Source organism: Eleutherodactylus coqui, chromosome 11, assembly GCF_035609145.1.
Source record: "Eleutherodactylus coqui strain aEleCoq1 chromosome 11, aEleCoq1.hap1, whole genome shotgun sequence".
NCBI classification, from domain to species: Eukaryota; Metazoa; Chordata; class Amphibia; order Anura; family Eleutherodactylidae; genus Eleutherodactylus; species Eleutherodactylus coqui.
In genome coordinates, this window is record NC_089847.1 from 90,157,020 (window position 1) to 90,182,139 (window position 25,120).

Genomic DNA, 25,120 nt, shown 5'->3' on the forward strand with positions numbered 1-25,120 from the left:
CGCACGCATCGCCTCATGAAGCGAGCTGTCCTCTCATTGGTCCACAAAGCTGTCACTCTTCCCGCCTCCACGCCCCTGCACGTCTGGGCAGGTGGGGAGCACGTGTTTCTGTGCGCGTTCTGTGATTGGTGGGCGGTGTCCCTGTCCTTCGCTCTGCCTCTGTGCTGCGCTCGCTCTCGCCTCCCTGCGCTCTCATTGGCTGAGTCCCTGGCGCCTCTCCGCCGCCCGCAGCTATATATACAGCCCACCGGCTCCAGTCAGACCCCTGTAATGTCCAACAGCACCGCCAAGAAGCAGAAGATGGAGGAGTCCGCGCTGGAGCAGCTGAAGAAGTACACCGTGGTGGTGGCCGACACCGGGGACTTCAATGGTGAGCGCTGCTGTTGTGTAACGGAGGGCCTTCCTCACCACAGGTCTGTGGGAGGACTGCAAGTCCTGTCAGAGCCGTCTCGTGCTACATGCTGGCGGGTGTAGCTGTCTACACTGCGGGTTTATCTGTACCTGCTCCCCTTCCCTGGCACCCTGCTATATGTACCGTGTGTACGGGGGCTGCCATGTCCCTAACATGCAGGGCGCCCCTAGTGTTGGGGGGCGTTCTTGCAGAAGTTGGGGCGCATTCACACGTGGGTAACTGGTGGGTTATGCATGGAATAGTTTAAATCTACATTTGCTGTCAGTGAGAACCGTGTTAAGCATGGCAGAATTCTGGTGGCAAATGTAACGATTTTGGTACAAATTAGGGATGAGCGAGTATACTTGCTAAGGCACTACTCGCTCGAGTAACGTGCCTTAGCCGAGTATCTCCCCGCTCGTCCCTGAAGATTCGGGTGCCGCCGCGGTGCGGGGAGCTGCGGGGGAGAGCGGGGAGGAATGGAGGGGAGATCTCTCTCCCCTCTCGTTTCCCGCCGCAACTCACCTGTCAGCTGCGGCGGCCCCCGAATCTTCAGGGACGAGCAGGGAGATACTAGTCTAAGGCACATTACTCGAGCGAGTAGTGCCTTAGCAAGTATACTCGCTCATCCCTAGTACAAATGAAAATTGTGTCTCTTGACACCGGTCATGCCCTCTTTAAGACATGGGCAAGCCCTGGCGTTGGGGTGATTGGCAGCTGTTACTTTTGCTGTAGCGTGTGACGGAATTCTACCGAAAACCATGGTGGGCTCTGAACTCGTACATGGGGGGCGGTGGCACCGAAGTTAATGTTTATAGCCATAGAAACCCCTACAGATCTATATGTCCTCAAGCTGAGGGTCTGCCATTGTTGGGGTGGTACATAATTCTGTTGGCGAAGGACAGGCTTGTGCAGCTCATGCGTTTTGCTTTAACCCTTTGCAATCCAATTTTGGATTCAGGGTTTCCTAAGGGGCTTTCTCTTTCTGCCATTTTACAATGGTGCCATCTGCTGGCTACAGCCAGTACTGCAGTATGTGACATGCCGGTGAGGCCCCCCCGACAACAGAGCGGCCAGTAATATACAGTAAGAATACCCTGCCGGACGTCTTCCTTCAATCAGAATGGCTTCAGACATCAGACAGTGGATTGGAAAGGGTTAAGGGTCCATTAGGTCCTGTAGGGTTCTGGCTCAATCCAAATCAAGCTTAACCCCTTAATAGTGTAAAACCTTCTAGTTTCAGTTCTTCACCGTTTGCAGGCAGCTTGCTGTCAGTGAATAACTTATTTGCAGTCACAGGTGGCACCCGGCTAGTCCTAATCTGCCAGGGGTGCAGACTGATACATTGTAGCCAAGCAGCATTGCCTGGAGGGATACAATTGTAGCCGCTTGTCAGATGAGACTCGCTCTACAGCTACATGCACACTGGTGGCTTTTCAATTTTTGCTGAAAACAGAAATTAGCAAAATGAAAGCTTTCCTTCTGTTCTGACGGATTTATAAGACTCATCCGCCAAACGGATAGAATGCTTTCTGTTTCCGCTTCAGAGCGTTGAAAACCAGTCCGTTTTCTTGTGGGCGAACTGAATCTGTAGAGCAGTAGATGCCGGACATCTGCAAGGACGCTGAAAACTCCATGCGAATATTAATCCACGGTCGGGTTTGAACCCAGAACTCCAGCACTGCAAGGCAACAGTGCTAACCACTGAGCCACCGCCACTACCTGCCCCAAGGGATGCAGGAAATCCTCCTGTGGTGCTCAGGAAACACAATGAAGTGACATGTATATTGCTTTGCAGTTTAAGTCAGTTTGCCATAGACTACAATGCAGGGAAAAAGATCCTTTAATTTCGTTTAACTGGAAAGAAATGCGCAGCAGTCTGCACTATTAGGCTGCCTGTCCAAGGGCGCAGCGATATCCCACAGTGGATCTCTGCCACGGGAGCAGGAGAATCGCGCTAATTCGCAGCATGCTGCGATTTGCTGGCCACGAGCAGAGAATTGCTACGACTCTGCTTGTAGACAGGGGGGCTGTTCTTTTCGTAGCGTTGCTATGGAAAGCTTGCACTGCGTTCCCCACAGCTGGATTATCGCCGCAGGGAATGCTATGCAAAAACGCCCGTGGACAGGCAGCCTTAGTGAAGCAGACAGATGGCGAATACGCAAATTAATTGGATCGGAGGGTTTTTATTAAGGTTGGCTTCACACCTGCACTTGGGGTTCCACTGATCCGTTCGGGGAGCAGGAAAGGGGAATCCAAGCAGCTCTGTCTCTGGACAGAACCGAACAGCGCTGTAGTCGGTCCATTCTGTGTCCATCCGGCTTCTGTACTAAAAGGCATTGCATGCAGCGCTATGTCTTGTGGTCTGTGATGGATCCTCCGACTAGACGCTCCAATGCAAAAGTGAAACGGGCCAAATACACTTCTATGGGCTGCAAAACTGAAATGCTTTCCATGTTTTGCCGTTCCCACAACGGAGCAGCAAGTAGAAGTATGAATAGCCCTCCTAGAGGTCTAATCTCTGAATGCAAATGTCTTTAATTCACTAACAGGAGATATCTTGAAAATGGCGAGGAAATGAGCAGCAAGTATTGGGCCCCTCTCACGTTCTGCGTTTACTGCGATTAGCACGGCGTCACGAACTCCACGCCAACCCTAGTACAACGCTGCCATTGAATTTAATGGGGCTTCGCAGACCACAGTGTTTTTAACGCTGCGCTTTGACTGCTGTCTGTTCTTTTTTTTGCGCGTTTTAGCACTTAACGCACCTCATCACCCATCACAATCATGGGGTACATTAAAAAGCGCATTAACGCTGTGACATGCATTCAGAAACGCCACTCAAAACCACGGTGAAAATGCCACAATTTTGAGCGGCGTCTTTTGACCGTATGTGACTGGCTTTGAGGACCGTTCACACGACTGCGTTTTCTACAGTGAATTCTACCTTGAAAAACCGTGTCCTAATCCATGCTTTGTCATGATTTTTGGTGGGTCCACGAGCTGGGTGCGCCCTGTCAATGGGACGAAATCTGCATATGGAATGTTTTTTACGGAGAAACCAGCATCTCTGCGGTAAGTGACATGTAGGTAGACGCGGAAATGGTTTTTTTTGTCTGAATGCCGCACATAGGTTTTGCCTATTGACAGGGCAGATTGGTATAGATCTGCACCAAAAAGCTGCAGACTTTGACGCGGTTCTTAAGCTGGAGCTCGCCGTAGAAAATACTGCACTACCAAAGTGCTGTAGAGGCTTCACGAATCTGAGGTTTAAGACAACTTCCATAAATGCATCAATCTACCCCATTGTATGGCGAGAAGACCCCGCTATACAAGTTGTTTTTGTTTAAGGCCAGGCTCACACAATCGTACCCACCGGTACGCAATGACATGCGTGCTTACTACGTGCCGCCAATCCCCATGCACTATTGTGGCGTGTAATATATGCCAAGATGGGCCATGCTGCAATTTTTTTCATGTGTGGGGGGAAAAAAGCTGGTGAGTGGCATAGTACAAGTCAGTGGGTTATTGGCATCGTGTATTGTGAATGGGAAAGCTTAGCACACAACGTGCAATGACAATACACCCGTGTGAGCGGCCATAACTTTGTGGCAACTTTTATTGAAAGTACTGCTGTTTGGCAGACAGAGTTCTGCACCCGCTCGCCTTGTGGCCGGTAGGGATTGGCAAATAAAGGTGCTGGCAATGCCAGAGCAGACACACCCTGCATAGTCACTGCTGCACATGTATGCATTGTATGATGTAGATCCATACGTTGGAAACATCAATTAATTTCTTAACTTCATCTTACATGGCGTTGAGCTGTCGGCACAGTGATGGGCAGGATGATGGTTGAGTAGCAGCCGCGCTCCCACAGTGATGGCAGATCAAGTCTAAACTGCATATAGTTAGAACCTAAACCCCAATGATTAATGCGTATGTCCTGCCACAGGGCTCTCGGATTTGGCACCCATTCCGTGCAATCACCAGGCTTTCTCTGCCCAGACAGCAGCCATTGAACACTATTGTCCTTATATGCGTGGAATGCTGCGTTTAGACGGAATAATTATCGTTCAAATGAGCAAAAGTGACCAATTCAGTCTAAACGCAGCCAGCGACTGAACGGCAGAATTATTAGTGTCTCACTGATCATTCAGTTTCTGCAGGCATGCAAATCATTGGCTCACGTATCATTCGGTTCAAATCGCAATTGTTCAGCTGCTGTATTCGCTCACCCAGGGACTGAGTGATGTCACTTGTATGAACGGGCCGACGAGTGATGTCACTTGTATGAACGGGCCGACGAGTGATGTCACTTGTATGAACGGGCCGACGAGTGATGTCACTTGTATGAACGGGCCGACGAGTGATGTCACTTGTATGAACGGGCCGACGAGTGATGTCACTTGTATGAACGGGCCGACGAGTGATGTCACTTGTATGAACGGGCCGACGAGTGATGTCACTTGTATGAACGGGCCGACGAGTGATGTCACTTGTATGAACGGGCCGACGAGTGATGTCACTTGTATGAACGGGCCGACGAGTGATGTCACTTGTATGAACGGGCCGACGAGTGATGTCACTTGTATGAACGGGCCGACGAGTGATGTCACTTGTATGAACGGGCCGACGAGTGATGTCACTTGTATGAACGGGCCGACGAGTGATGTCACTTGTATGAACGGGCCGACGAGTGATGTCACTTGTATGAACGGGCCGACGAGTGATGTCACTTGTATGAACGGGCCGACGAGTGATGTCACTTGTATGAACGGGCCGACGAGTGATGTCACTTGTATGAACGGGCCGACGAGTGATGTCACTTGTATGAACGGGCCGACGAGTGATGTCACTTGTATGAACGGGCCGACGAGTGATGTCACTTGTATGAACGGGCCGACGAGTGATGTCACTTGTTGACAATCGGCTCCTCTAAAAAGCCCCTTTTGGCTTAGTAAGCACTTACTGCAGTATACCTTAATACGGTGGGACAAGCTTATAACAATGCTACATGTCTCGTGGTGCAGGTAGGAAAAACTAGAAATGCTGGTTTTAACTAAATCATAGGTCATTACTCGGTGGCCTTCTGTGGTTTTGTCATTTTCAAGAGGTTTGCTGCATAGAAACCCCTAGAGGGCAAAAACACGAGGCGTCTAGTCCCGCTCCAAGGGGTTACATTCCTGCAGGGCGGGATAAAACTTCAGCAAAATGCATGGGGCAGTCGTAAAGGTCTTCACCTCCCTCCCCCATGCCCAGTGTTAATGCTCTCCATGCCCTATAGTGGCTGTTGTAAGGCTTCACCCCCATGACAGCTGAAGAGCCATTTGTTGCTGTAGTCTGAGGCCTCATCCACATCTACATTGGATAACTGGGAACTGACTGGAACCCAATGAACACTGTTAGTCAATAGTCTGGGCATTTTTGATGTCTATGAGCCATTTCTGGACTGTTGTCACTGCCATTATTCTGCTCCTATTACAGAGCAGACCAAAGTTTAGGCCGGCTGCACAGGGCAGATTTACATCGCAGAATCCAGAGCGGGCTTCCGCCTCCAGATTCCACAGCGAATACTGCCCATACCATGCTGTTAAATTCCTTTTTTTGTCTACACGAGTGGAAATCAATTGTGTTTTTTTTGTTTGTTTTTTTTCTTGCAGAGGAAAAATCACAGCATGTTCTATTTTTGCATGGATTCCGCATGAACGATTTCCATTGAAGTCAATGGAAGCTGTCTGATCCATGGCCCTTCAGAATGACACAGGTTTAAAAAAAAATAAAAAATCTGTACTGTGCATGTCTGGCTCGCCGTGCGGACCATCTGCAGTACAGAACATTTCAGAAAGGCAGGTACACGCGGATGCCAGCTGGGCACAGGGTTAGATTCTGTATGTGTAATCTGACCAGAGAAGTGTGCAGCTGGCCTAAATGAGTGATCACATATCAAAATGCTGTGGAAAATCCATAAAGCATCTACTGATGGGGCATTGTGGGTATCTCTAACGTGCATGCTCACCTTAGTGTGGCTACCTGTCTTGTACTTGGCTCTTCTATAGGCTACCTGTCCATGGTTAATGATCCGCTGGCAATAGGGTTGCTATGGAAAGTGCAGTGCTGGCGTTCACGAGCGGAGAATCATAGCGATTCTCCACTCGTGGGATTTAAATCGCGACATACTGCGATTGCCGCGATTTCGCGGTGAGCCTATCAGATGGGCTCACATCGGAGCCCTGTCGGCGCTCCCCTGTGGCGGAATATCTCTTACAAGATTCCGCCATGGACAGGGGGCCATACTATTTAGCTTGTATAGCTTATAATGTTTGAAGCTCTGCACAGCAAGGGCTGAAAAACTAACATTCTTGGTCAGTTTCTTAAGTTCCTGTAAAGTGTAATAACTTGTTACCACACTGGCTTCAGGACCGCAGCGTGTAGCAATGATTTCCAAGGACAGTTTAGAAACCCCTGTATGTAAATACGATGGCTGTTCTGCAGATCTCTGCCCGGCCAGGTTTTGGGGAGTTAATATTTGTGATAGATAAAATGCATCTGGCAGAAATATTGGCGCTGGCAGTCCGTTCGGGCGTACAATAGCCTGGAATGAGCTGCGGTGTTCTGTGCCGACTCAGCAGTTCAGTCGTAGGGCACATCGCTAGTCACTCTGAACTGAAGCTATGCAGACTATACATGTACTGCAGGCCGTTGGGTGTCTGCAGAAAGCGGATACACCGATAAAAGCCCTTAATGTAGAATTTAGCCAGGCTGTGATGGCTGCCTAACATCCAGTGATTGAACGGCGAGCGAGAATAATTTGCTTTTTGCTCATCCATTTTTATGCAGACATAAAACCCAGCGTTGGCTCGTTGGCTTATCGTTGAGTCTAAGCAGCGCTCGTTCAGTCTTTCACGTTTACTTGTACAGAGAATGTAGAAGACTGATTGATGCTCCTTTAGACAGGCAAACGCACTGTTGGCTCCTCCAAACAGGCGGCACGACAGCAAATGAGCTAGTGGTGACCGCGTTTGTGCAAGCAAGACTCAGCTCGTGTGAAAGGGCCCGGAGCCGCGTGCAAGTCTGCTGGCACCTCCGTGGCACAGATTGGTGTTGGCGTCAAACCTCTGCTACACGTTCTATAAAATGCACCACAACCTTTCTGTAGGCAAATCCTGAACATGTCAGCAGGGTAAGAATGCCCATGATAAGCGTACTTTGAAGATCCACTCCGGAGTCCAGGGGTCAGTTTAGACTTCTCTCCACCCGCATCATTTACAGTGGCTCTCCCTATACACAGAGCTGATGAGGTATATCCACATGGTGAATTCTGTGTCAAATTCCACCATTTAAACAACTCAAAACTGCGTCTTTCTGCAGATCCGCACGCAGCTTTATCCCTGTCAATTGCCAAAATCCATGTGCAGAAATGCTCGTTTCCACACCTGTGTTCTGCATGCACATTTGTCTATTGACGGGGCTAAAGCCTCTTGCAGATCCACACCAAAAACTGCAGGAGAAAGATGTGGTTTTTATAGGTAAAACTTGCTGTGTGAATATACCCTTTCCCTTATAGATTTGAGTGGGGAGTGATTGGCATGGTCCTGCCCAGTGAAGTCACTCCAAAAAAAGTGGCATCAAAGTAGGTTTTGAAACAGTGTGGCATTTCAGATAAAGACCGATATCGTAGACCTAGAAGATGATCCCCATTAGGCTGGCTGTCCACCGGCATTGCGATATACCACCGTGGACTTCTGCCGCAGGGGAGCATTATCTCACGGCGATGAACCTATCATGATAGGTTCATAGTGGCATGCCACAATTTCTATACGCTAGCGGTAAATCACTGATTGTTACCCTTGTGTACATTGGGCTTCGCTTTCCATGGTTATCCTATGGAAAGCGTTTATTGTATTACACGCTTGCGGATCATCGCTGCGGATAACGCAGTGAAATATCCCCCGTGGACAGGAGGCTGTACTCACTGGTCTGTTCTGCAGGATTTGTACCCAATCTGAGGGCATTGAGGGTACACTGAGGTACAGTGAAGACCCCATTATAGAAGCCCTATTGCAACTCCATACAAAGTTTGTGACCCTCCTGCTCAGAGGAACTACATTGTGTAACACGCTGGCGGCCCTGGGCTGCAGCAGAACATTGCAAACTAGAAGCTTTAGAAACATTCAGGGTTTCCTGCATTGGTTAAATGAGGAAATGTTTCCCTCCCTTGGCAGCGCAATCCGCCTAGTCACTGTGAGTAAGATGTTACATTGTATCGCCGGACTCCTCAGTCATCTTACATAAGGCACACACCTGTTCTGCCCCAAGCAAACTGGCTGAATAAACAGCAGGAAGCTTACTGGTAAATGGCTGAGGGTTAGCCGCCCGCCACTAAGTCAACATTGTTTCATCCAAAAAACATTATCTTGAGTAATAGATTATAATCTACCTTAGAATGTTTACTGACCTTTTATACTGGACCTTAAGGTGTGTTTACATGGAACGATTATCGCTCAAAAAATCACTTGGTCATTCGAATTGGAACAAGAATAGTTCAGTGTCACCGCAGCCAACGATCAAATGAGTGATAACGTTTGTTCGTCATGGATTTTATTCAAGCATGAAAATCACTGCTGCTGGCTTGTCTGCTTTAAATACCGATCATTCAGTGGCTCTTGTTCATTGGTACAGTGAATGACAACTATTTATCTGTATAATGGGCTGCATGAGCGAAACCAGACAGCTAACGATAAACCTCTGGGTGTAAAAGCAGTTATACATGTATCTTCTGTACAGAGGATCATCAATAATTCCCTGGAAACCCCCTTTAAATGTCCGTTGTGCAGACTCTGGTTTGAATAGGTAATAAACCTCTGATCACTTGGGGGCTCAGTCATGTTTCATTCAAAGTAGCAGGACACTGGTACCCTTGTTTTTGTTGGTATAGATCCCATTGTTGGGGTCCCCAGTGTTTAGATGCTTATCACCCTTGTGTACAGCCCTACTAAGCATCACTAATCGGTGGGATTATCTCCCTAAACATGGCTTAGCCAAGTTAATTCTACAGCTTTCTGCTCTATGTACATGCTCCAACTGTCTGATGTGCTTTTTGGGTAATAGTCTTAGTTTTATGGAATTCTGAACTTTTTTATTTTTGGATTTATGTGAATTTTTTTTCCTGGTTCTCACTAATATGTTGCTCTTACAGCTATTGAGGAATACAAGCCACAGGATGCCACCACCAATCCATCACTGATATTGGCAGCGGCACAAATGCCAGCATACCAGCAGCTAGTAACTGATGCCATTCAGTATGGCAAAAAGCAAGGCGGGTAAGTGCAAGATGTTACATGCCAAGGGCAATTACTTGTATATCAGATTATGGTATTCTCCCTCTTGCTTTAATAGTACCACAGGAGGTGAGGGATCTACGACACTTCGCGAGACTGTTCTGTTATCAACTTTTAGGTTTTTTTTATTAATGAAATGCCACTGGGTATTCTCTAAGAAATTCAATCCTGTAATCCATTGCATAGTCCAAAGAGGTTGGTGTCCATCTGTAAGGCGCCATGAATTGGGAGGAAGCTGCTTGCATATGGCTGGATGTGTAGGTAAAGACTGCACTGGTTATATATGCAGCAAATGGGTGTTTGGTCAGTTAGCAGTTGGGGTGTACTACACTTTAGATTACTCTGCCCTAAAGGCAGATATGTACTCAAGCATTGTGCAGCTTCTATTGTCCTGTCATACCAATGCGCCTGAGAGAATATTCGGATGCCTAGAAGATTAGGGCAATTAACGCAAAGCATGCTGCCATAGAATACATGGGCTCCCTGCCAGAGAAGGGCTTTGCTGCTTTAAGGTCATCACTTTGATACCAAGTCTTCAACTTGTATAAGAAGCCATATTACAGGTACCTGAAGGTGGTCTTACTACTTGTACACACTTTGTAGAGAACAGGGTCTGCTAAAGGTATTCTCTACTGCCAATCCTCTAGTTGATTAAAACCTTTTCCATCAAAAATTAGTTTATTGAAGCAGTAATAGAATATATAATTTACTTCATAAACTAAATTTGGTTTGTTTTCAGTTATCAGTTTCTGTGATTAAGTCCAAAATTCTGTGCAGATTCACTTAACCCCTTCCCAACAACTTGTGCTGTACATATGTGCCCAGCCTGCTACATACACTGTGGGTGTCGGCTGTCTTTCACATCTCTGAAATTGTGCTGATTGCAGCTATTAACCCTTTAAATGCTTCTATTGGTGTTCAGGGCTCCTGAATGGCCACCACAAAGTGGTTGTGCTGTTTGCTTGTCATGTCAGCATGGGGCCCCAGGGCCACTGCCTCTGTTAAGGCGTGCCTGTGGCACAACTTGATAGAATGACTGTCAGAACACCGTATAATGCAATACTATGGTATTGCATTATACGGTATAAGCAATCAAACGATTTACGTTAGAAGTACCCTACCTGAAAATAGGTAGTTTCAGTACAAAAGGTAAGTAAGGTTAAAAAAAACTTTCCCAGTCTAATTTTAAAAATAAGTTGTATCCCTGCATTAGCAAAAGTCCAAATTGTTAAAATATCACATTAATCCCACATGGTGAACAAAGTATACACAAAGCCAATATTGTGTTTTGGTCAGCCCGTATTGAAGATAAAATAAAAACCAATTCAAAAGTTTTACCCCAAAGGGTATTAATAAAAACTACAAGTGATGTGCAAAAAAAACCAAACCTTCACACAACCTGATCGACAAAAATAATAAGTTATGGGGGTCAAAAGAAGGCGACAGAAAGCAAATTAAAATGTGTCTGATTTAAGTCCTAGTGTATTATATAAACTACATGAATTGGGTATCGCTGTAATCGTATTGACCGACAGAATAAAGAGAACATGTCAGTTTTACGGCACTATGAATGTCTTCAACAACCTTCGCCTCAAGAAAAAAATATTGCAGTTGCATCTTTCATTATCTGAGGGAGTCGCAGAGGTGGGAATGGAGGGGTTTTATTTGGCTCTAGAACAAGGAGGCACAATCTAGGATTAGGTGGGGGAGATGAGAAGTAACGTCAGAAAATATTATTTTACAGCAATAGATGGTTTGAACACACTTCCAGCAGACTTGTCTGGAAAAACAGTAACTAAGTTTTCTGGTATAGGTGTATATCTATTCTAGGAGGGGGAAGAAAGGCAATATAGGGGCAGACTAAATGGACAATGTGCCTTTTTCTGCCATCCGTTTTCCATGACGGATACATTCTTTTGGTCAGACAATCCCTTTAGGCTTTGTTCAAATTGATGTTTTGGTATTTTGTAGCTCCGTTATAGGAACAGGAAACCTGAATGCCAGCTTGGAAAGGACCATCAAATGATGGAAACCAGCAGCGCCCAATGAACCTAATTAACTCTAATTGGGTCTGTTGAGCTTGTCCTACTGCCTAACACTTTATCAAACAATATAATGCAGCATGCGGCACTACTTTAACTAGGATTTCCTGCCAGCTCTGCGCCAGAGGCCCCAAATAAGGTCCAATGCAATCCGCCTCCAGATTCCGCAGCAAATACTGCCCATAGACAGGCTATAGAAAATCGCTTCTCCCTGTCCACGAGTGGAAATCGATTGCAATTTTCCGCTCGTGGAGGAAAAATCGCAGCATGTTCAGTTTTGGCGTGGACAGCTTCCCTTGAAATCAATAGAAGCCGTCTGAATCGCAGCCCGTCTGCAGCTGTCACTGCGGACGGGCCACGAAATCTGCGTCATCGCCTAGTGACTGCTTGGCGTCATATCTACTGCGCTTGTGCATATACACATTACGGATAAAAAACACTACGGACCAGTACGCAGGGCTCACTGGATGGGCCCCGGGTCGGATTACGCTGCGGGATCTGATCTAATACGACTGTTTGCATTCAGCCTAACTCCTCTGGTGTAAATGTGAACAAAAGCCAAACTTGAATCTGCATAGATATGTGAAAGTAACCAAACACCTGTCTGTAAACTTCACACTATAAACGGAGTAGAGAATTTGGGAAAGTTGTGTGAATGAATTGCAGCTATATGTGACGTGAATTGAGCGGTTCTGTATCTCAATGAAGCTGCTCTGATTGCCTCTATTTCTGACGATGGCTGTGAGAATGAGTGATTAGTTGTAGGGAACAGAAATAGATCAGAACTTTGGAAAGCTTGATCTTATTAGAACTGCTTCTACATGCTAGTACTTATAACTGAAAGGGGTTGGACCAGAATTGCAAGTTATCCAACAGGATTACGGAGTACAGTATGCCTACAGTGAGGAGGACCGTGGGACCCCTGTTGGGGTCAGTGGAAGTTTTAGCAGAGACCCCGTTGATCAGTGAGTTAACCTCCTGTGGATAGAGAATCTCTTGTGATTCTGGTGCAACTATTTTAAGGTGTCATACAAACTAGGCTAAAGTGGACAAACAAAACAGTAATTTGAGTGAAACTTGGCAAAGCGGTTTCAGGCGTGTAAAAATAAGACTGTCAGTCTGGAGAGAAATCTGCCACGGTTACACTTTTTTTTTTTTTTTTGTCCCAAGCAATGGCTGAAAGCTCTTCTGAAAACCTTTCAAAGACAATTATTCATAGGTGAAGGATCTGTCCGCCAGACAAATTCTTTTGCCCTTGTATGATCAGTCTGAGTGCCGATACAGACTGTATGGGGACACTTGTTCACCAGATCATTCATTCTGCAGTTCCACAATCTACCTATATATGTCTAATGTGTAAAGTTTCTTTTTATTGACTAAAGTTGAAGAAAAACTTAATTTTAAACTTTGTAGGAAACTAATGTGTCTGTTATGATTCATTGACTGTTTTTAGGTCTGAAGAGGAACAGATGAATAATATCATGGACAAACTCTTCGTCTTGTTTGGAGCTGAAATTCTGAAGAAAATTCCAGGTCGTGTTTCCACAGAGGTGGATGCCAGGTATAGTTGTCATTTTTTTCTGAACATACATGTTGCACTGTTTTTTTTAAAGCTTTTAAGATGGTCATTCTTGCTTGCTGAGACTTCCAGTAGTTAAACACCATGAGATCAGGGCTCTGCACTTTGAACTGACTTAATGGTAGCCATTGCAGTTCCTTTATCTGAACTGACTTGTGCTACAGGAGTTCTTTGAGCTCAATATTATTGGTGACCTAACTTTGATAGGCCATCAATAGTTGATCTCTGGTGAATCATTAATCAGCCTGCCGTCAGTGTGGCAGGGCTGGGTGTAGTCATCGGGGTCGGAGCAGGAAATCTGAGGCTGATTCACTCCCATTGAAGTCATTGTGATAGGCAGCTTTGCTCTTATTGATTTTCAGTGGGAGTAAAGCGACCTCAGACATCCTGCTTTGACACTGATGACTATCTGGCCCGCTAACAGCAGGCTGGATGATCAGCTGATTGTTGGGAATCTCAAGTGCATTTCTAGAGATCAACTATTGACCTATATGGAGGATTGGTCATCAATATTTGCCTGGAAAGCACCTTTGAAATCTAAGCACTGGACACTAGGGTCTCCCTTTAATTTGCTGTCCACAGACTTTAAGCAATTGTCTTTGGTATCGTAGCTAACCAAATGGAACAGAGGAAATGGGGTGTGTTGTCTCATGTTGCCTAGAGGTGGAAGAGGAAGGAGACAGATGTGGCTGCAACTAAGTGACTTGTGCTTAACAGCTACTGGAATGACATGTACACTGCTCACTAGTGCTGTACATTGTTCTCCATGCACATGCTGCTTTGTGTGCTGCACACAAGGAGCATTTGTCTTCAAGTGCAGTGTAAGGTGGAGTGCTGCTATGTCTCCAATCTTCTCAGAGAACTGATAATTGGAGCTACACCCTGCAGGGAGCAGAAAACTGCAGGATGGAAGTCATATAAATACTTATTCCCCGTGTGCACATGGCAGCTTATTCTAAAGACTCACCTGCAGATGATGGTACAGTTTAAGGCCGGGTTCACACAGCCGTATGTGTAAACCGCTGTGGTCTCCTGCAGCATTTTACAGTGTTTACAGCGGTAACCCAGCCATGACTCGATGTATGGCGGTGAAACTGTATTGCGCATGACCATGTACTCGGTCAGGCGCAGTACACCTGTTTTGTTTCCCACATCGGTATACACGGGACAGTAGAGAACAGGCTATATCTTGTGTATATTAGCAGCTAAATAAAACTTGCTGCTTTCTATTTTGCACTCGTGGATTATGCATTTCTGGCACTCTAATAAGCAGAACTGTTTAAGGCAATGTAATGGCCCGTGAGCTACAGTGTATCACAGCCTGCATAATACGCAATTTCCATACGGTCATGTGAGCCCAGCCTACGGGGGAATTGTATTACTGATTAACCTTACTAAAGGCAGGTTCAGCTTTAAATTTTGGGCCGGTTTACGCTAAGACGTTTTTTCACGTTCATCAATATATATTTTTTTCCTTAGGCTCTCTTATGATAAGGATGGCATGATAAAACGTGCAAAGCGTCTTATAGCTCTATACAAGGAGGCCGGTATTGACAAGGGGAGAATCTTGATCAAGCTGTCATCAACTTGGGAGGGAATACAAGCTGGAAAGTAAGGCTCAACTTTGCAATAACTTCTGATTGTATTGATGCTGTGAATGAAGTGTCATCCAGGTCTCTGCTTTCTAATCCTACAGGGTACTGGAGGAGCAATACGGCATACACTGCAACATGACTCTCCTCTTCTCCTTTGCCCAAGCTGTAGCCTGTGCTGAGGCCGGCGTTACACTTATTTCTCCATTTGTCGGAAGAATATTGGACTGGCATCTTGCCAACTCTGGCAAGAAGAGTTTTGAACCATCAGAGGACCCAGGTATGAGGTTTTATGATTAAGGCAGCATCAAAACTGCTGTGAAAATGTATCTGCATGGATGTTCTGTAATGGGACGTTTAAAGGGGTTTTCTGGGTACACTTTTTTTTTTTTTTATCATGATGACCATGCCCTAAAACAAACTAGCCTATACTCACCCATCCTGTTCCTACAGCTCCATGGCCAAACTTCCATTCTTTCCATCAGTGCTCTTTACAGGCTGCAGTGAACTTCGGAGGCCAATGCAGCTGATCAGGCCCCAGTAGTTCACCACTGAGGTATATGATTAGCTGCTGCCACCCATGCAGAATGACTGCAGGTTATAATGTAAGCAGTACTGGAGGTGTGGGGACTTAAAATAGAGAAGTATAGGCTAGCTTGGAGAACCGCTTCTAAGAGCAGCTTTAGCTGCTACACTGGCAGCTGTTTGTGCTACATATCTTTATCCAGCACTGGGTTTGTGTAAACTATTGCTTTGGGTACTTCATATAGTAGATTTTGATGCAAATCAGCAGTAGTTTTTAGCAGACTTCACCCCTTCAATTCAAAGGGTGAACGCTGCTGTGGATTCACGTCAAAATCCATGCCAATGGTTTAAGTTTTGCCTTGCTTTTTCCATTGCTGAAAGTGGCACCAATTCTGCTGTGTAAACGTACCCTTAGGGGTGACTGGCGGCATTGTGGCACTTTTTCATGCATTTTAACATGAGCTAGAAGTGGATTCTAAAAGATGCATGAAATAGAAGTTAAGGATGTCTCCTGCCTGCTGTATCCACTTCTGTATTTGACTCCCAGCTGTATGAAAAACTGCCACAAAAACCCATGTAAAATCACCCTTGACTGTGCCAAGTTATCGAAGTATAGCAGATAACTTTGTGGTGAAACACACACTAATCCCAAGACTCGGGGTCCTGAAGGTCACTGGATAAATGTCTTGTACACCCCACTCCATTCATTTCAATAGGAGTGTTAAAACTTTGTAGGTGCTTTTCTCCAGCAACTTCGGATGCACTGATTGAAATGAATGTTGCAGGCACACACTTGTGTCCTAGTCCATTTGTGTGCGGACCCCTGTTTTTGGGATCGGTGATGGTCCCATCTCTTGGAACCCCATCTATCATGGGGAATGGCTTTATAGCTTGTTACAATACCTTTAAGGGGCGACACCATAAGCTGTGTTTTTTGCAGCTCTTTCCAGAATGAGAGGCTATAGGATATGGAAGTGATGTAAGTAGTAAACACCCTTTTTAATATCCTAAAAGTTTGTGCCCATGCGTGTTGAATACGCCACAGGCATCCTGCAATGGTTTGCATGCAAAAATCTACATTACAGTAGCAGCAAGTAGATGTGGTTTTAAAAAATGTCATCTACATGTGGAAAAATCTGCACGAAAACATGCCGAGGATTTTAATCTGCACACATGTCAGCTTGTGTACTGCGTGTTAACCGCACACCTCCGTTTCATCGAGTAAAGGGTGAAATCGGCAGTAAAATGGATGCCAAATCTGCATGTAACGCATGCAGATTTTTCTACAGAGTCGTGGTGTGTAGATGTAGTTTTGGATTTGCTTTAGCAGAATATGGATTATGTTGTGCAAATTTTAATCAGATTGTGTTGTGGGTTTCAATCTGCACCACAAGTCCATTTCCACAATGTGTAATATGAGATTTTAAAAATGTACATTGCTGGTACTGTATTACACTGCGGACTAGAAATCTGAAGACCTGTGGGGCGCACACACTTCTCTAACCTAGTAAATTAGTCAAGATTAAAAACGGCAAGACACTCGCATTAAATGTTTACTTCACCTGGCAAAAACAATCCTGAAGGGATGAGCCAAAGCAAACATGGTAAAACTTTGCATAATCTTTCCTAATGCTGTGTGGAGGCTTACTGTGCCTTACAATGCATGCTGCATTCAGACGGACTCGCCTTTTATAGAATATTTGCTCTTTTGAATAATTTGAGGTCTCTGTAACAAGTGTAAAATATGGTCTTAACTATCCTAGTATTCGGTTCTCACCATTATAGCTTTACATAGAAGTGGCCTTGCCTTATCATTGTGCATGCTAACACTAACCTTTCTCCATAGGTGTGAAGAGTGTTACCCAGATATACAACTACTACAAGAAGTTTGGCTACAAGACCATAGTCATGGGTGCATCATTCCGGAACACGGGGGAGATCAAGGCGCTTACTGGCTGCGATTATCTGACCATTGCTCCTAAGTTGCTTGCAGAGCTCAGCAAGGACTCTTGTAAGCTCACCCCGGCGCTGTCTGCGAAAGAAGGTAATGAGGTTTTAGTCTCTGCTCGGTCAGGATATGACAGGGAATACATATACTGACCTGTTGCGGCTATATGAACCATTTTAAGTGTGATGTACTTTAATGGCTTCCACATGGGAACAGGAAGTTGTCACATAGCCAGTGTTACGATAAGGAAGAAGATCCCAGTTGTGCAGCCAAATGAGGTGATGGACGCAGTGCATCTAATACAGCTGAAAATATCACTCCTGGATCCATTTACTAGATGCAGTTTTTTTTTTAAGCTTAAAAATGCACTAAGACTTAATTGTCTAGTCAAAGTAAAGGAGACCTTAAACTATGTGGATTGGAGGGCTTTACTAAACTAATGTACCAGAATTTTGACCAGAAAAGCCCTGCCCGCCTCGCACTTCATCTGTTAGACATTTTCTGCACTTGAAGGGGATGGTTTTGTGGAGATGGTGTCTGTCTAATAAACTGACAGTGTGCACCAATATCTGTAACCTACCAATGAGCCTTGTAAGTTAGACAAAGGCTAATCTGTTTCACTAAATGCACCAAATTATCATAGCATGAGCCACGGATACTTGCTGCATATTTAAACGGTCTGGTCTAACGCCCCTTTTACACGAGCCGACAGTCATTTAAACGACTGAGCGCTGATGTCACCGCTAAAGTCATCAGCACTCATGCAGAACGTTTACACTGACAGACTTATCACTGCATTGCAGGCTTCTCACTCAGGGCTTCACCTATGAAGTGGGGAGCATTTACACGTAACAAGAAGCCAGCGATCATTTTTATGCTGACTGAAAGTTGTCGATAACGACAAGTGAACAAATTTGTTCAGTAAATGCAAAAAAAAAATGTCTCTCAAATTTGTAAGCTTGAACAAATTGAACGATAATCGTCCCGTGTAAACAGGCCACAAGAATACTTATGCACAAACAGATTTATCCATGCAGTTGAGCGCCAACCAATGTGACTCAGCTCTCATTCATATCGCTTACATGGGTCTACAGTATGGGGACCAATGATCATGAACTCCACATTAGTTATATGTGCAGCCGACCAGTGACCATTTTTTATGCTTGCAATGAGCGGACTAAGGCCACTTTCACACATGTGCTTTTTACTGTGATTACCACATTTTGAATGCTGCTATATAATGCTCCCATTGATTTCAATAGGGCCTCACAGACCTGCACTCGAGCGTGGTCTGCTCTGTTTTGCCACATTTAAAGGGGTTTATACATCTTTTAACACACCTTATCACTCATCACAATAATGGGGTATTACAACCTGCTGTCGGATGCAGTAACCTGCGTCCGAAAGCGGCGGTAAAATCACAGCATTTTGCCAAAGCTGTATGAATAGCCGAACAAGCATTTGCACATACATTGGCGGCTGGTTTATGCTATCTAAATTATAGGATTAGTAAATCTGCCCAATTGGTTAACAATTAGACATTTACAAGCAATAAATGAAATCGCTGCATTCTGAAGGAAATCCCCTCTGCATGCAGCGCTGTGTGGCATTGGTAGCCTGCTATTTTGTGACACTGGGTAACCAATTGGGTTTTGTATCCGTACAGACACCACAGCATAATAGTACTGATTTTGCCCCTTCTGACCGCAGACATCACAATGTATAATTCTCCTAGATCTGCCTTCCACACGTGCAGAAGAGATATTCAGATGCAGCTCCTTCCTGTTCTGAATCAAACAGATCTGAGTAATCCACCTGTAGGGGCAATAGATCTAGCAACAGAGAAGCAAGCACATATCAGTCGATCTGCAACACTTTCAGCAAGTTAAGTCTGAGATTTTTTTTGAAGGATTAGGAAAATATTTGGCTAAAATGGATTTCAGTTTCAAACGTTTACACGAAGCAAGAAATTGTGCGAACTGTCAGTACGCTCACAGGATTGGTTCATACAGGCAGGTAAAACGTTTACATTTTGATCGCTCATCGTTCAGTCATTCACTATACCAGTGGAGAATGAGCGACTGAACAATCGCAGTTTACATGCAACAAGTAGTAAACAATTTATAACTTGTTGGCCACGTTCACACTAAAACGTTTTTACTAGTCTGTGATGCTGGCAGCGACTGTATATGGCAGAGTCCTGCGCAGTTTTTTTTTTTTTTTTCTAAACAGGTTTTTAAATTCCCTATTTCTTTCAGAGGGCTTGTGTATGAATTGCCACCCATATCCATGGACAGCATTTGCATACGTGCCCATAGAAAGTATAGGGCTCACGCTGTATGGCATGCGGTGTAATGGAGCATGCAGCAATTTATTTCCTGTGTGTATTGACACGCAGCGTTTACATGCTGCATGGTTCAATGAAAGTCAATTTACTTTCATTGACTCATCAACCGTGAGTCTGAAATCACGATTGTGTGAATTAGCCCTTAACTGCATTTGGAGCAGAACTGGAACTATAGTGACTATTGGGATTAGCAAACTACAGTGTAGTTGTATGAAGTGTAGTAATGTTGCAATAGCACCCTCTTGTGGTCAGTTATGGGATGTTCACATACAACATGTATTTCACAGAAGAATCTGCAGCAGGAGATGCTGACACTTGGACTGCTATGCTGGTGGAGCAGCATAAAGGTTGTCATGTAAAGTGGCTAATCTGACTCTGCAGGCTATAGAGCATACTGCGGATCCTAAAATCTTCAGTGGGGTCAGCACGCTATGAGGAATTTTCTGCTGCATGTGAGATATGAAATACCCCATTCACTTGCATTCAATGTGAAATATCAACAATTTGAGCATTTTAGCATAGAATCAATGCCTGAATCCTCAAAAGATCATTAACTAGTAAACCTCGACTACCTTTCTGGATGTTTCACTCTTTTTGTACTGCTTAAAAATAGTTTCTGGATATAAATGTTCATAGCATTATTTAGCATTTGTGCACTTGGTTATAATCTACAGCAGAATGTGCCTCTTGTGGTCAACATGTAAAATTGCATATAATTTATGCTTCACATTAAAACAATGTGAAACTGTAGAAATGGTGCGATGCCTCAGTGATCAGCTGATGTCTTACATTGTACAGTGGCTTTTGTAATTTCTATTTTTTTTTTTACTTTTGTACAGCCCAGAACTGCAAGCTGGAGAAGATCCACTTGGATGAAAAAGCTTTCCGCTGGGAACACAATGAAGACCAAATGGCAGTGGAGAAACTATCTGATGGGATCAGGAAGTTTGCTGCAGATGCCATTAAGCTAGAAAATATGTTGAAGGTACAGAACACTGGTGGCTTTTTTTTTTTTAATCTGAGAGGTATTTCCATGGCTGAGATTAAAACGGCACTGACTGAGGTAGCTGAAATTGTGGGACCGGCTAAACGTCTGAAAACACTGACTTGGAAGTCAATTGGAGTTATGCAAACAACGAAGCACAGCAAGCTATGCTGTTTCTGCAGCTCCTCCATGGAGGATACAGTGTAGCTTGCAGTACTACATTGTAACCCCCATTGAATTCTGAGTTGCAGGAATAGCAGGGCGCTCAACTTCTGTCCACCAAATTCAAAGCAGCCGTAGAAACCGCAACTTAGGAGCCAAGTTTGAGATGAAAATACCTCTTTAATTGTTCCCAAGTTTAAAGTCTTGTGATGTTACAGCAGAATAAATGTCAAAGTCTGACCTCTATGGCATACCTTCCCAATAGTGGCGGCTGTTGTAGCAGGAATTGCCTGGATTAGACCCTGTATGTATTTGATCGTGATATTCAGGTGTTCTTCCTCTCCATGCCAAATGTTATTTTAACTTGTGTTTACTCTAGCATTATAGAGTAATCTTTTTTGCTACCTGAGAACTGAAAGCAAGAAGACTAAGGCCTCATGTCCACTAGGAAATTCGGGCCTGCACGCATTCTCCATGCAGAATCCCACAGCGGGTCCCTCCTTTCCCGCGGACATGAGGCCTGAAAATGGAATTAACTCACCTGTCTGGACGCTGCGGGTTCCCATCCGTCGCGGACAGATCTTTGCTTCTGCGCGGCAAATGTGCTTGGCAGCGCACATGCGCTGTGCACTTTTTTAACTCCTGCTCTCCCGTGCTGGAGAGCAGAAATTCAGCTGCAGGTGTACCGCGGATCCGGGTGGCTTCCATAGGCTTCAATGGAAGCATGCGGGAGACCCGCACTAAAATGAAGCATGCTGTGAGTTTTTTCCTGCATGTGCGATCAGCGCGGCAGGGAAAATTTGGCATCCGCAGGTATTTACTTACCAGCGAGTGTCCAATGCATCCCTATGGGCATGGATCACGTGTGCGGAACACCCACGCGGATTTCCTAAATAGATTTATCCACTGGACATGAGGTCTAAGGATATATATGTTTAAATGTTTTTATTGAATGTTTTTGTTTTCTTACAACAAAATAGAGAATTCCCTTCCCCCAAAACTAGAAGGCAAAGTATAATATACATAATACATGTTCTGCAGAGGTGGTATAATTTACAATAAAATAGGAAGCAAGCAGTCATGAAAAACATCTAGGAGTTGGAATAACAGGAGGATCCGGAGAAACCAGATTACCCAGCGGGCAACTATCAGCCCTGGCTTCATCTCTGCTGCGTTGGCAGTGTAACTAGAGAAGCTATAGGTTCCCTGAATGCCATTGAGTACATAAAGTAAGATGGTTGTGTTTTCCAGCTGGAATATAATTCACCTTAATCTCACACTTTAAGGGAGCAGCAGATGGCCTTCCACTGGTCAACTGCTTTCTAGCTAGATGTATTGGCCTTCCAATTGATGCCACCTTGTCAATCAGCAGATTGACTGCACAGCTAGGATATTTGGAGTCTGTCCTAATGCCCGTCTTATAGAGCGTGAGTGGTTTATACACCCAATGTAGGAGATAAAGTTAGGATAATCATCTGACTTCACTTAAAGAACAGGGAACAATGTCCAGCACATCCTACCAATGTTCTTCCCCACTTATCCCTGATAGCATTGTTTTCCCCTCAAGAACAAAGGATCTGAGTGCAGATAATAGCCCTAGGGCTATTAACTGCATTCAGTGAAGGCTTCATTTACACACCTAATTGTTCTTAAGTAGCCACTTAATAGTTTATGCAAAATGATCGCTCAAAGCTTTCACTCAAACTGTCGTTTGAGTGATCTTAGAGCAATCTGCTGGTGTAAATGGGCCTTAACCCGCACGGTGGATGCCATCAGAAAAGTGTCAATTTTGTTTTTTTGGTCACCCCCATCTCCAGGAAAAGATGTTTTAAAAAAAAAACACAAAAAAAAACAAAAAACGATCTGTCATATGCACTCCAAAATGGTACTAATAGAAACTAATGGATGTCCTGCAAAAAACAAGCCCCCACACAACTGTCATTGACAAAATGAACTAAAGCTGTCAGATGGCAGGAACTTATTTTTTTTAAGTAGAAAAGAAAAAAACTAATAATTTAGTATTGTCAGAATCCTACTGACCCATCAAATAAAGTTGCCATTTTTGCTGCAGTGTGTACGCCATAGAAGCACGACCATTGTATGTGACTTGTTTTTGTTTCTGCCCACAGGAGCGCCTCAAGAAGTAACAGTAATGGTTCCTTTTCTATATCAGATGCCAAGATCATTCCTCGCCTGTAATCAGCCCCTGCAATCCGCTGTCTCCTGTTTTTTATCAGCATTGTTACATTACCATTTTCTGTTTTGTACAAGATTCTCCTAATGCACTGATTAAACCAGTACTTATCCCAAGTCTTGTCACGTGTATAATGGATTTAATTGCGTAGAACAAAGCATTTCCGCAGTTAGTAAATGGTCTCCATTAGACTATTATGGTTTTAGCAGATCTTTGTATAATTTATACAAGTTTCCAACATTTTTTATTCCTTTTAAGTACTCTGCTGACATTTGGCACCAACCATCATTGTTTACCCCTCATGGATAAACACAATCTATCCTGGTCATGCAGTCAGTCACACAGGTAGGCTGCCTGCAGATGGCCGGGTTGGATCCTGCTGCGAGAATTCTCACAGTGGGATGCAGTCCCATGCCCCTGCAGAGGCCTGTGGCTTACCCGCTCCCGGCGTCTCCTCTCTACTGTGTGTGATGGCTGCCGGCCAGCCGGTGCATGAGCAAAGAGAAGCCAGCCCGTCACCACTGACATTTCTGTGCAGGCCTCTGCGAGACCCGCACAGAAATAAAACCTGCCGCAATTTGTGTTCCACATGTGTTTTCACACGGACAAATCACAGCCATCTGCCTAGGATTACATTTTCTAATGCAAACTTTGGCAGCGGGCGCCAGCGGAGATTCTGCGAGAAATCTCGCCACGGAATTTGCGTTTGTGTGCATGGGGCCGTACTGTTCAGCAGACAGAACAGCTCTGATAACTAACTGCTCCTCCACATCCCATGACCAGGGAGGAATCAGACTGCTATTAAATGATGGCACACAGATCTTAAGGCCCATTTACACGGGACGAGTGTCTGGCAAACATTGCCCAACCCTCATTCCTATACATACTTACTGCAGCACGGGAGCTAGTATCGCTGGCTCACAGCTTGGAGGATGCAGAAAATTTCTCCCCTCACACTCCCCTGTCTCTCTCCATTGACTTAACATAGCAGTTCAGTACTGAACCGCTGCTATTTACACTGAATGATTAGCGATCGGCTCATCGTCCAGGATGTTATGCAGCGTAAGCGATGGCTGATGAGCTGATCGCTCATCTTTCAGTGTAAATAGCAGCTGTTCAGTACTGAATGACGGCTATGTTATGTCAATGGAGATGGGTGAGGAAGAGCGAAGAGAGAAATCTCCTGCAGCCCTTCCTGCTGTGAGCCAGTGATACTAGCTCCCATGCCGTGCACAAGTATGTGTGAGGATGAGTGTCTGGCATCGTTTCCCCGGCACTTGTCCTGTGTAAATGGACCTTCGGACTGATGCAGAAAGTCTACTGTAAAATAACTTAAAGGTTCTGTCAGCAAAAAATATCTATACTCACCTGTGCCTTATCGGGCCATTAACCAGGAACCTGCTGCTCTTATGTCCCTCCTGCAGCCTTTCTATTGAAGTGCAGAAGCTGGCAAAGTTCCAGGCTAGGTAGGAAACATTCTAAAATTGTATGTTATCCCCCATTATCTTATATAAGATCAGACTCCTTCCTATTTTCATCCCAACCTCTTTTTTTTTTTTTTTAAGACTCTCAGATCAATTTTCTCAAGGTACTTGTGGATGGGAAAGTGACCAGAAGACAGTGGGCCAATCTTGGTCTGACGACGCTGTGAGGGAGGAGTGGATCTCCCCTGTGTTCGGGAGTTCTACCTTGCCAATCAATTGAATTATTGGATGGAACTTTCCCGTCCGAGCAGAGATCCTCTTATCCAGACATGAGCTAGAAGAACGTATGGCCCTTCTCTCAGAGGATCTATGGTTTCCTGGCAGGAAAATTCATAAGGGCTGTGGAATCAACCCCCTATTAAGAGGCCCTCTTGAGACATAGGAGACTCTGAGAGAGACTCTGGCTCCTAGCCCCTCTCCTAGCACCCCCTTATGTGCGCTATATAAATTCATGGGTTTAACCCTAGACCCATGTTTGGCTGGTGCTTGGAGGATCCTTGAAGGTAAATGCTTTCAGGACATCCTCTTTCGCT

General features: G+C 44.9%; 1 protein-coding gene and 1 long non-coding RNA gene across 2 annotated transcripts in view; one reads left to right on the forward strand and one right to left on the reverse strand.

Annotated features, from left to right (window-relative positions):
* Window positions 1–25,120, reverse strand: part of LOC136582173 (uncharacterized) — a 74,930-nt gene that overhangs the window by 28,029 nt on the left and 21,781 nt on the right. The window lies entirely within an intron of this gene.
* On the forward strand, window positions 201–23,219 carry TALDO1 (transaldolase 1). Its single transcript, XM_066583006.1, has 8 exons — window positions 201–370; window positions 9,588–9,711; window positions 13,225–13,332; window positions 14,830–14,961; window positions 15,047–15,222; window positions 17,314–17,511; window positions 20,602–20,747; window positions 23,039–23,219. The coding sequence occupies exons 1-8, from the start codon at window positions 271–273 to the stop codon at window positions 23,054–23,056; spliced, it is 1,002 nt and encodes a 333-aa protein (XP_066439103.1). The 5' UTR covers window positions 201–270; the 3' UTR covers window positions 23,057–23,219.

Bases quoted from the DNA above. Each gene is read 5' to 3' on its own strand.
- TALDO1 (XM_066583006.1), top strand. From the start codon at position 271: ATGTCCAACAGCACCGCCAAGAAGCAGAAGATGGAGGAGTCCGCGCTG. The intron at 14,962-15,046 runs GTAAGGCTCAAC...CTAATCCTACAG, and splicing joins GAGGGAATACAAGCTGGAAA to GGTACTGGAGGAGCAATACG. The intron at 17,512-20,601 runs GTAATGAGGTTT...ACTTTTGTACAG, and splicing joins GGCGCTGTCTGCGAAAGAAG to CCCAGAACTGCAAGCTGGAG.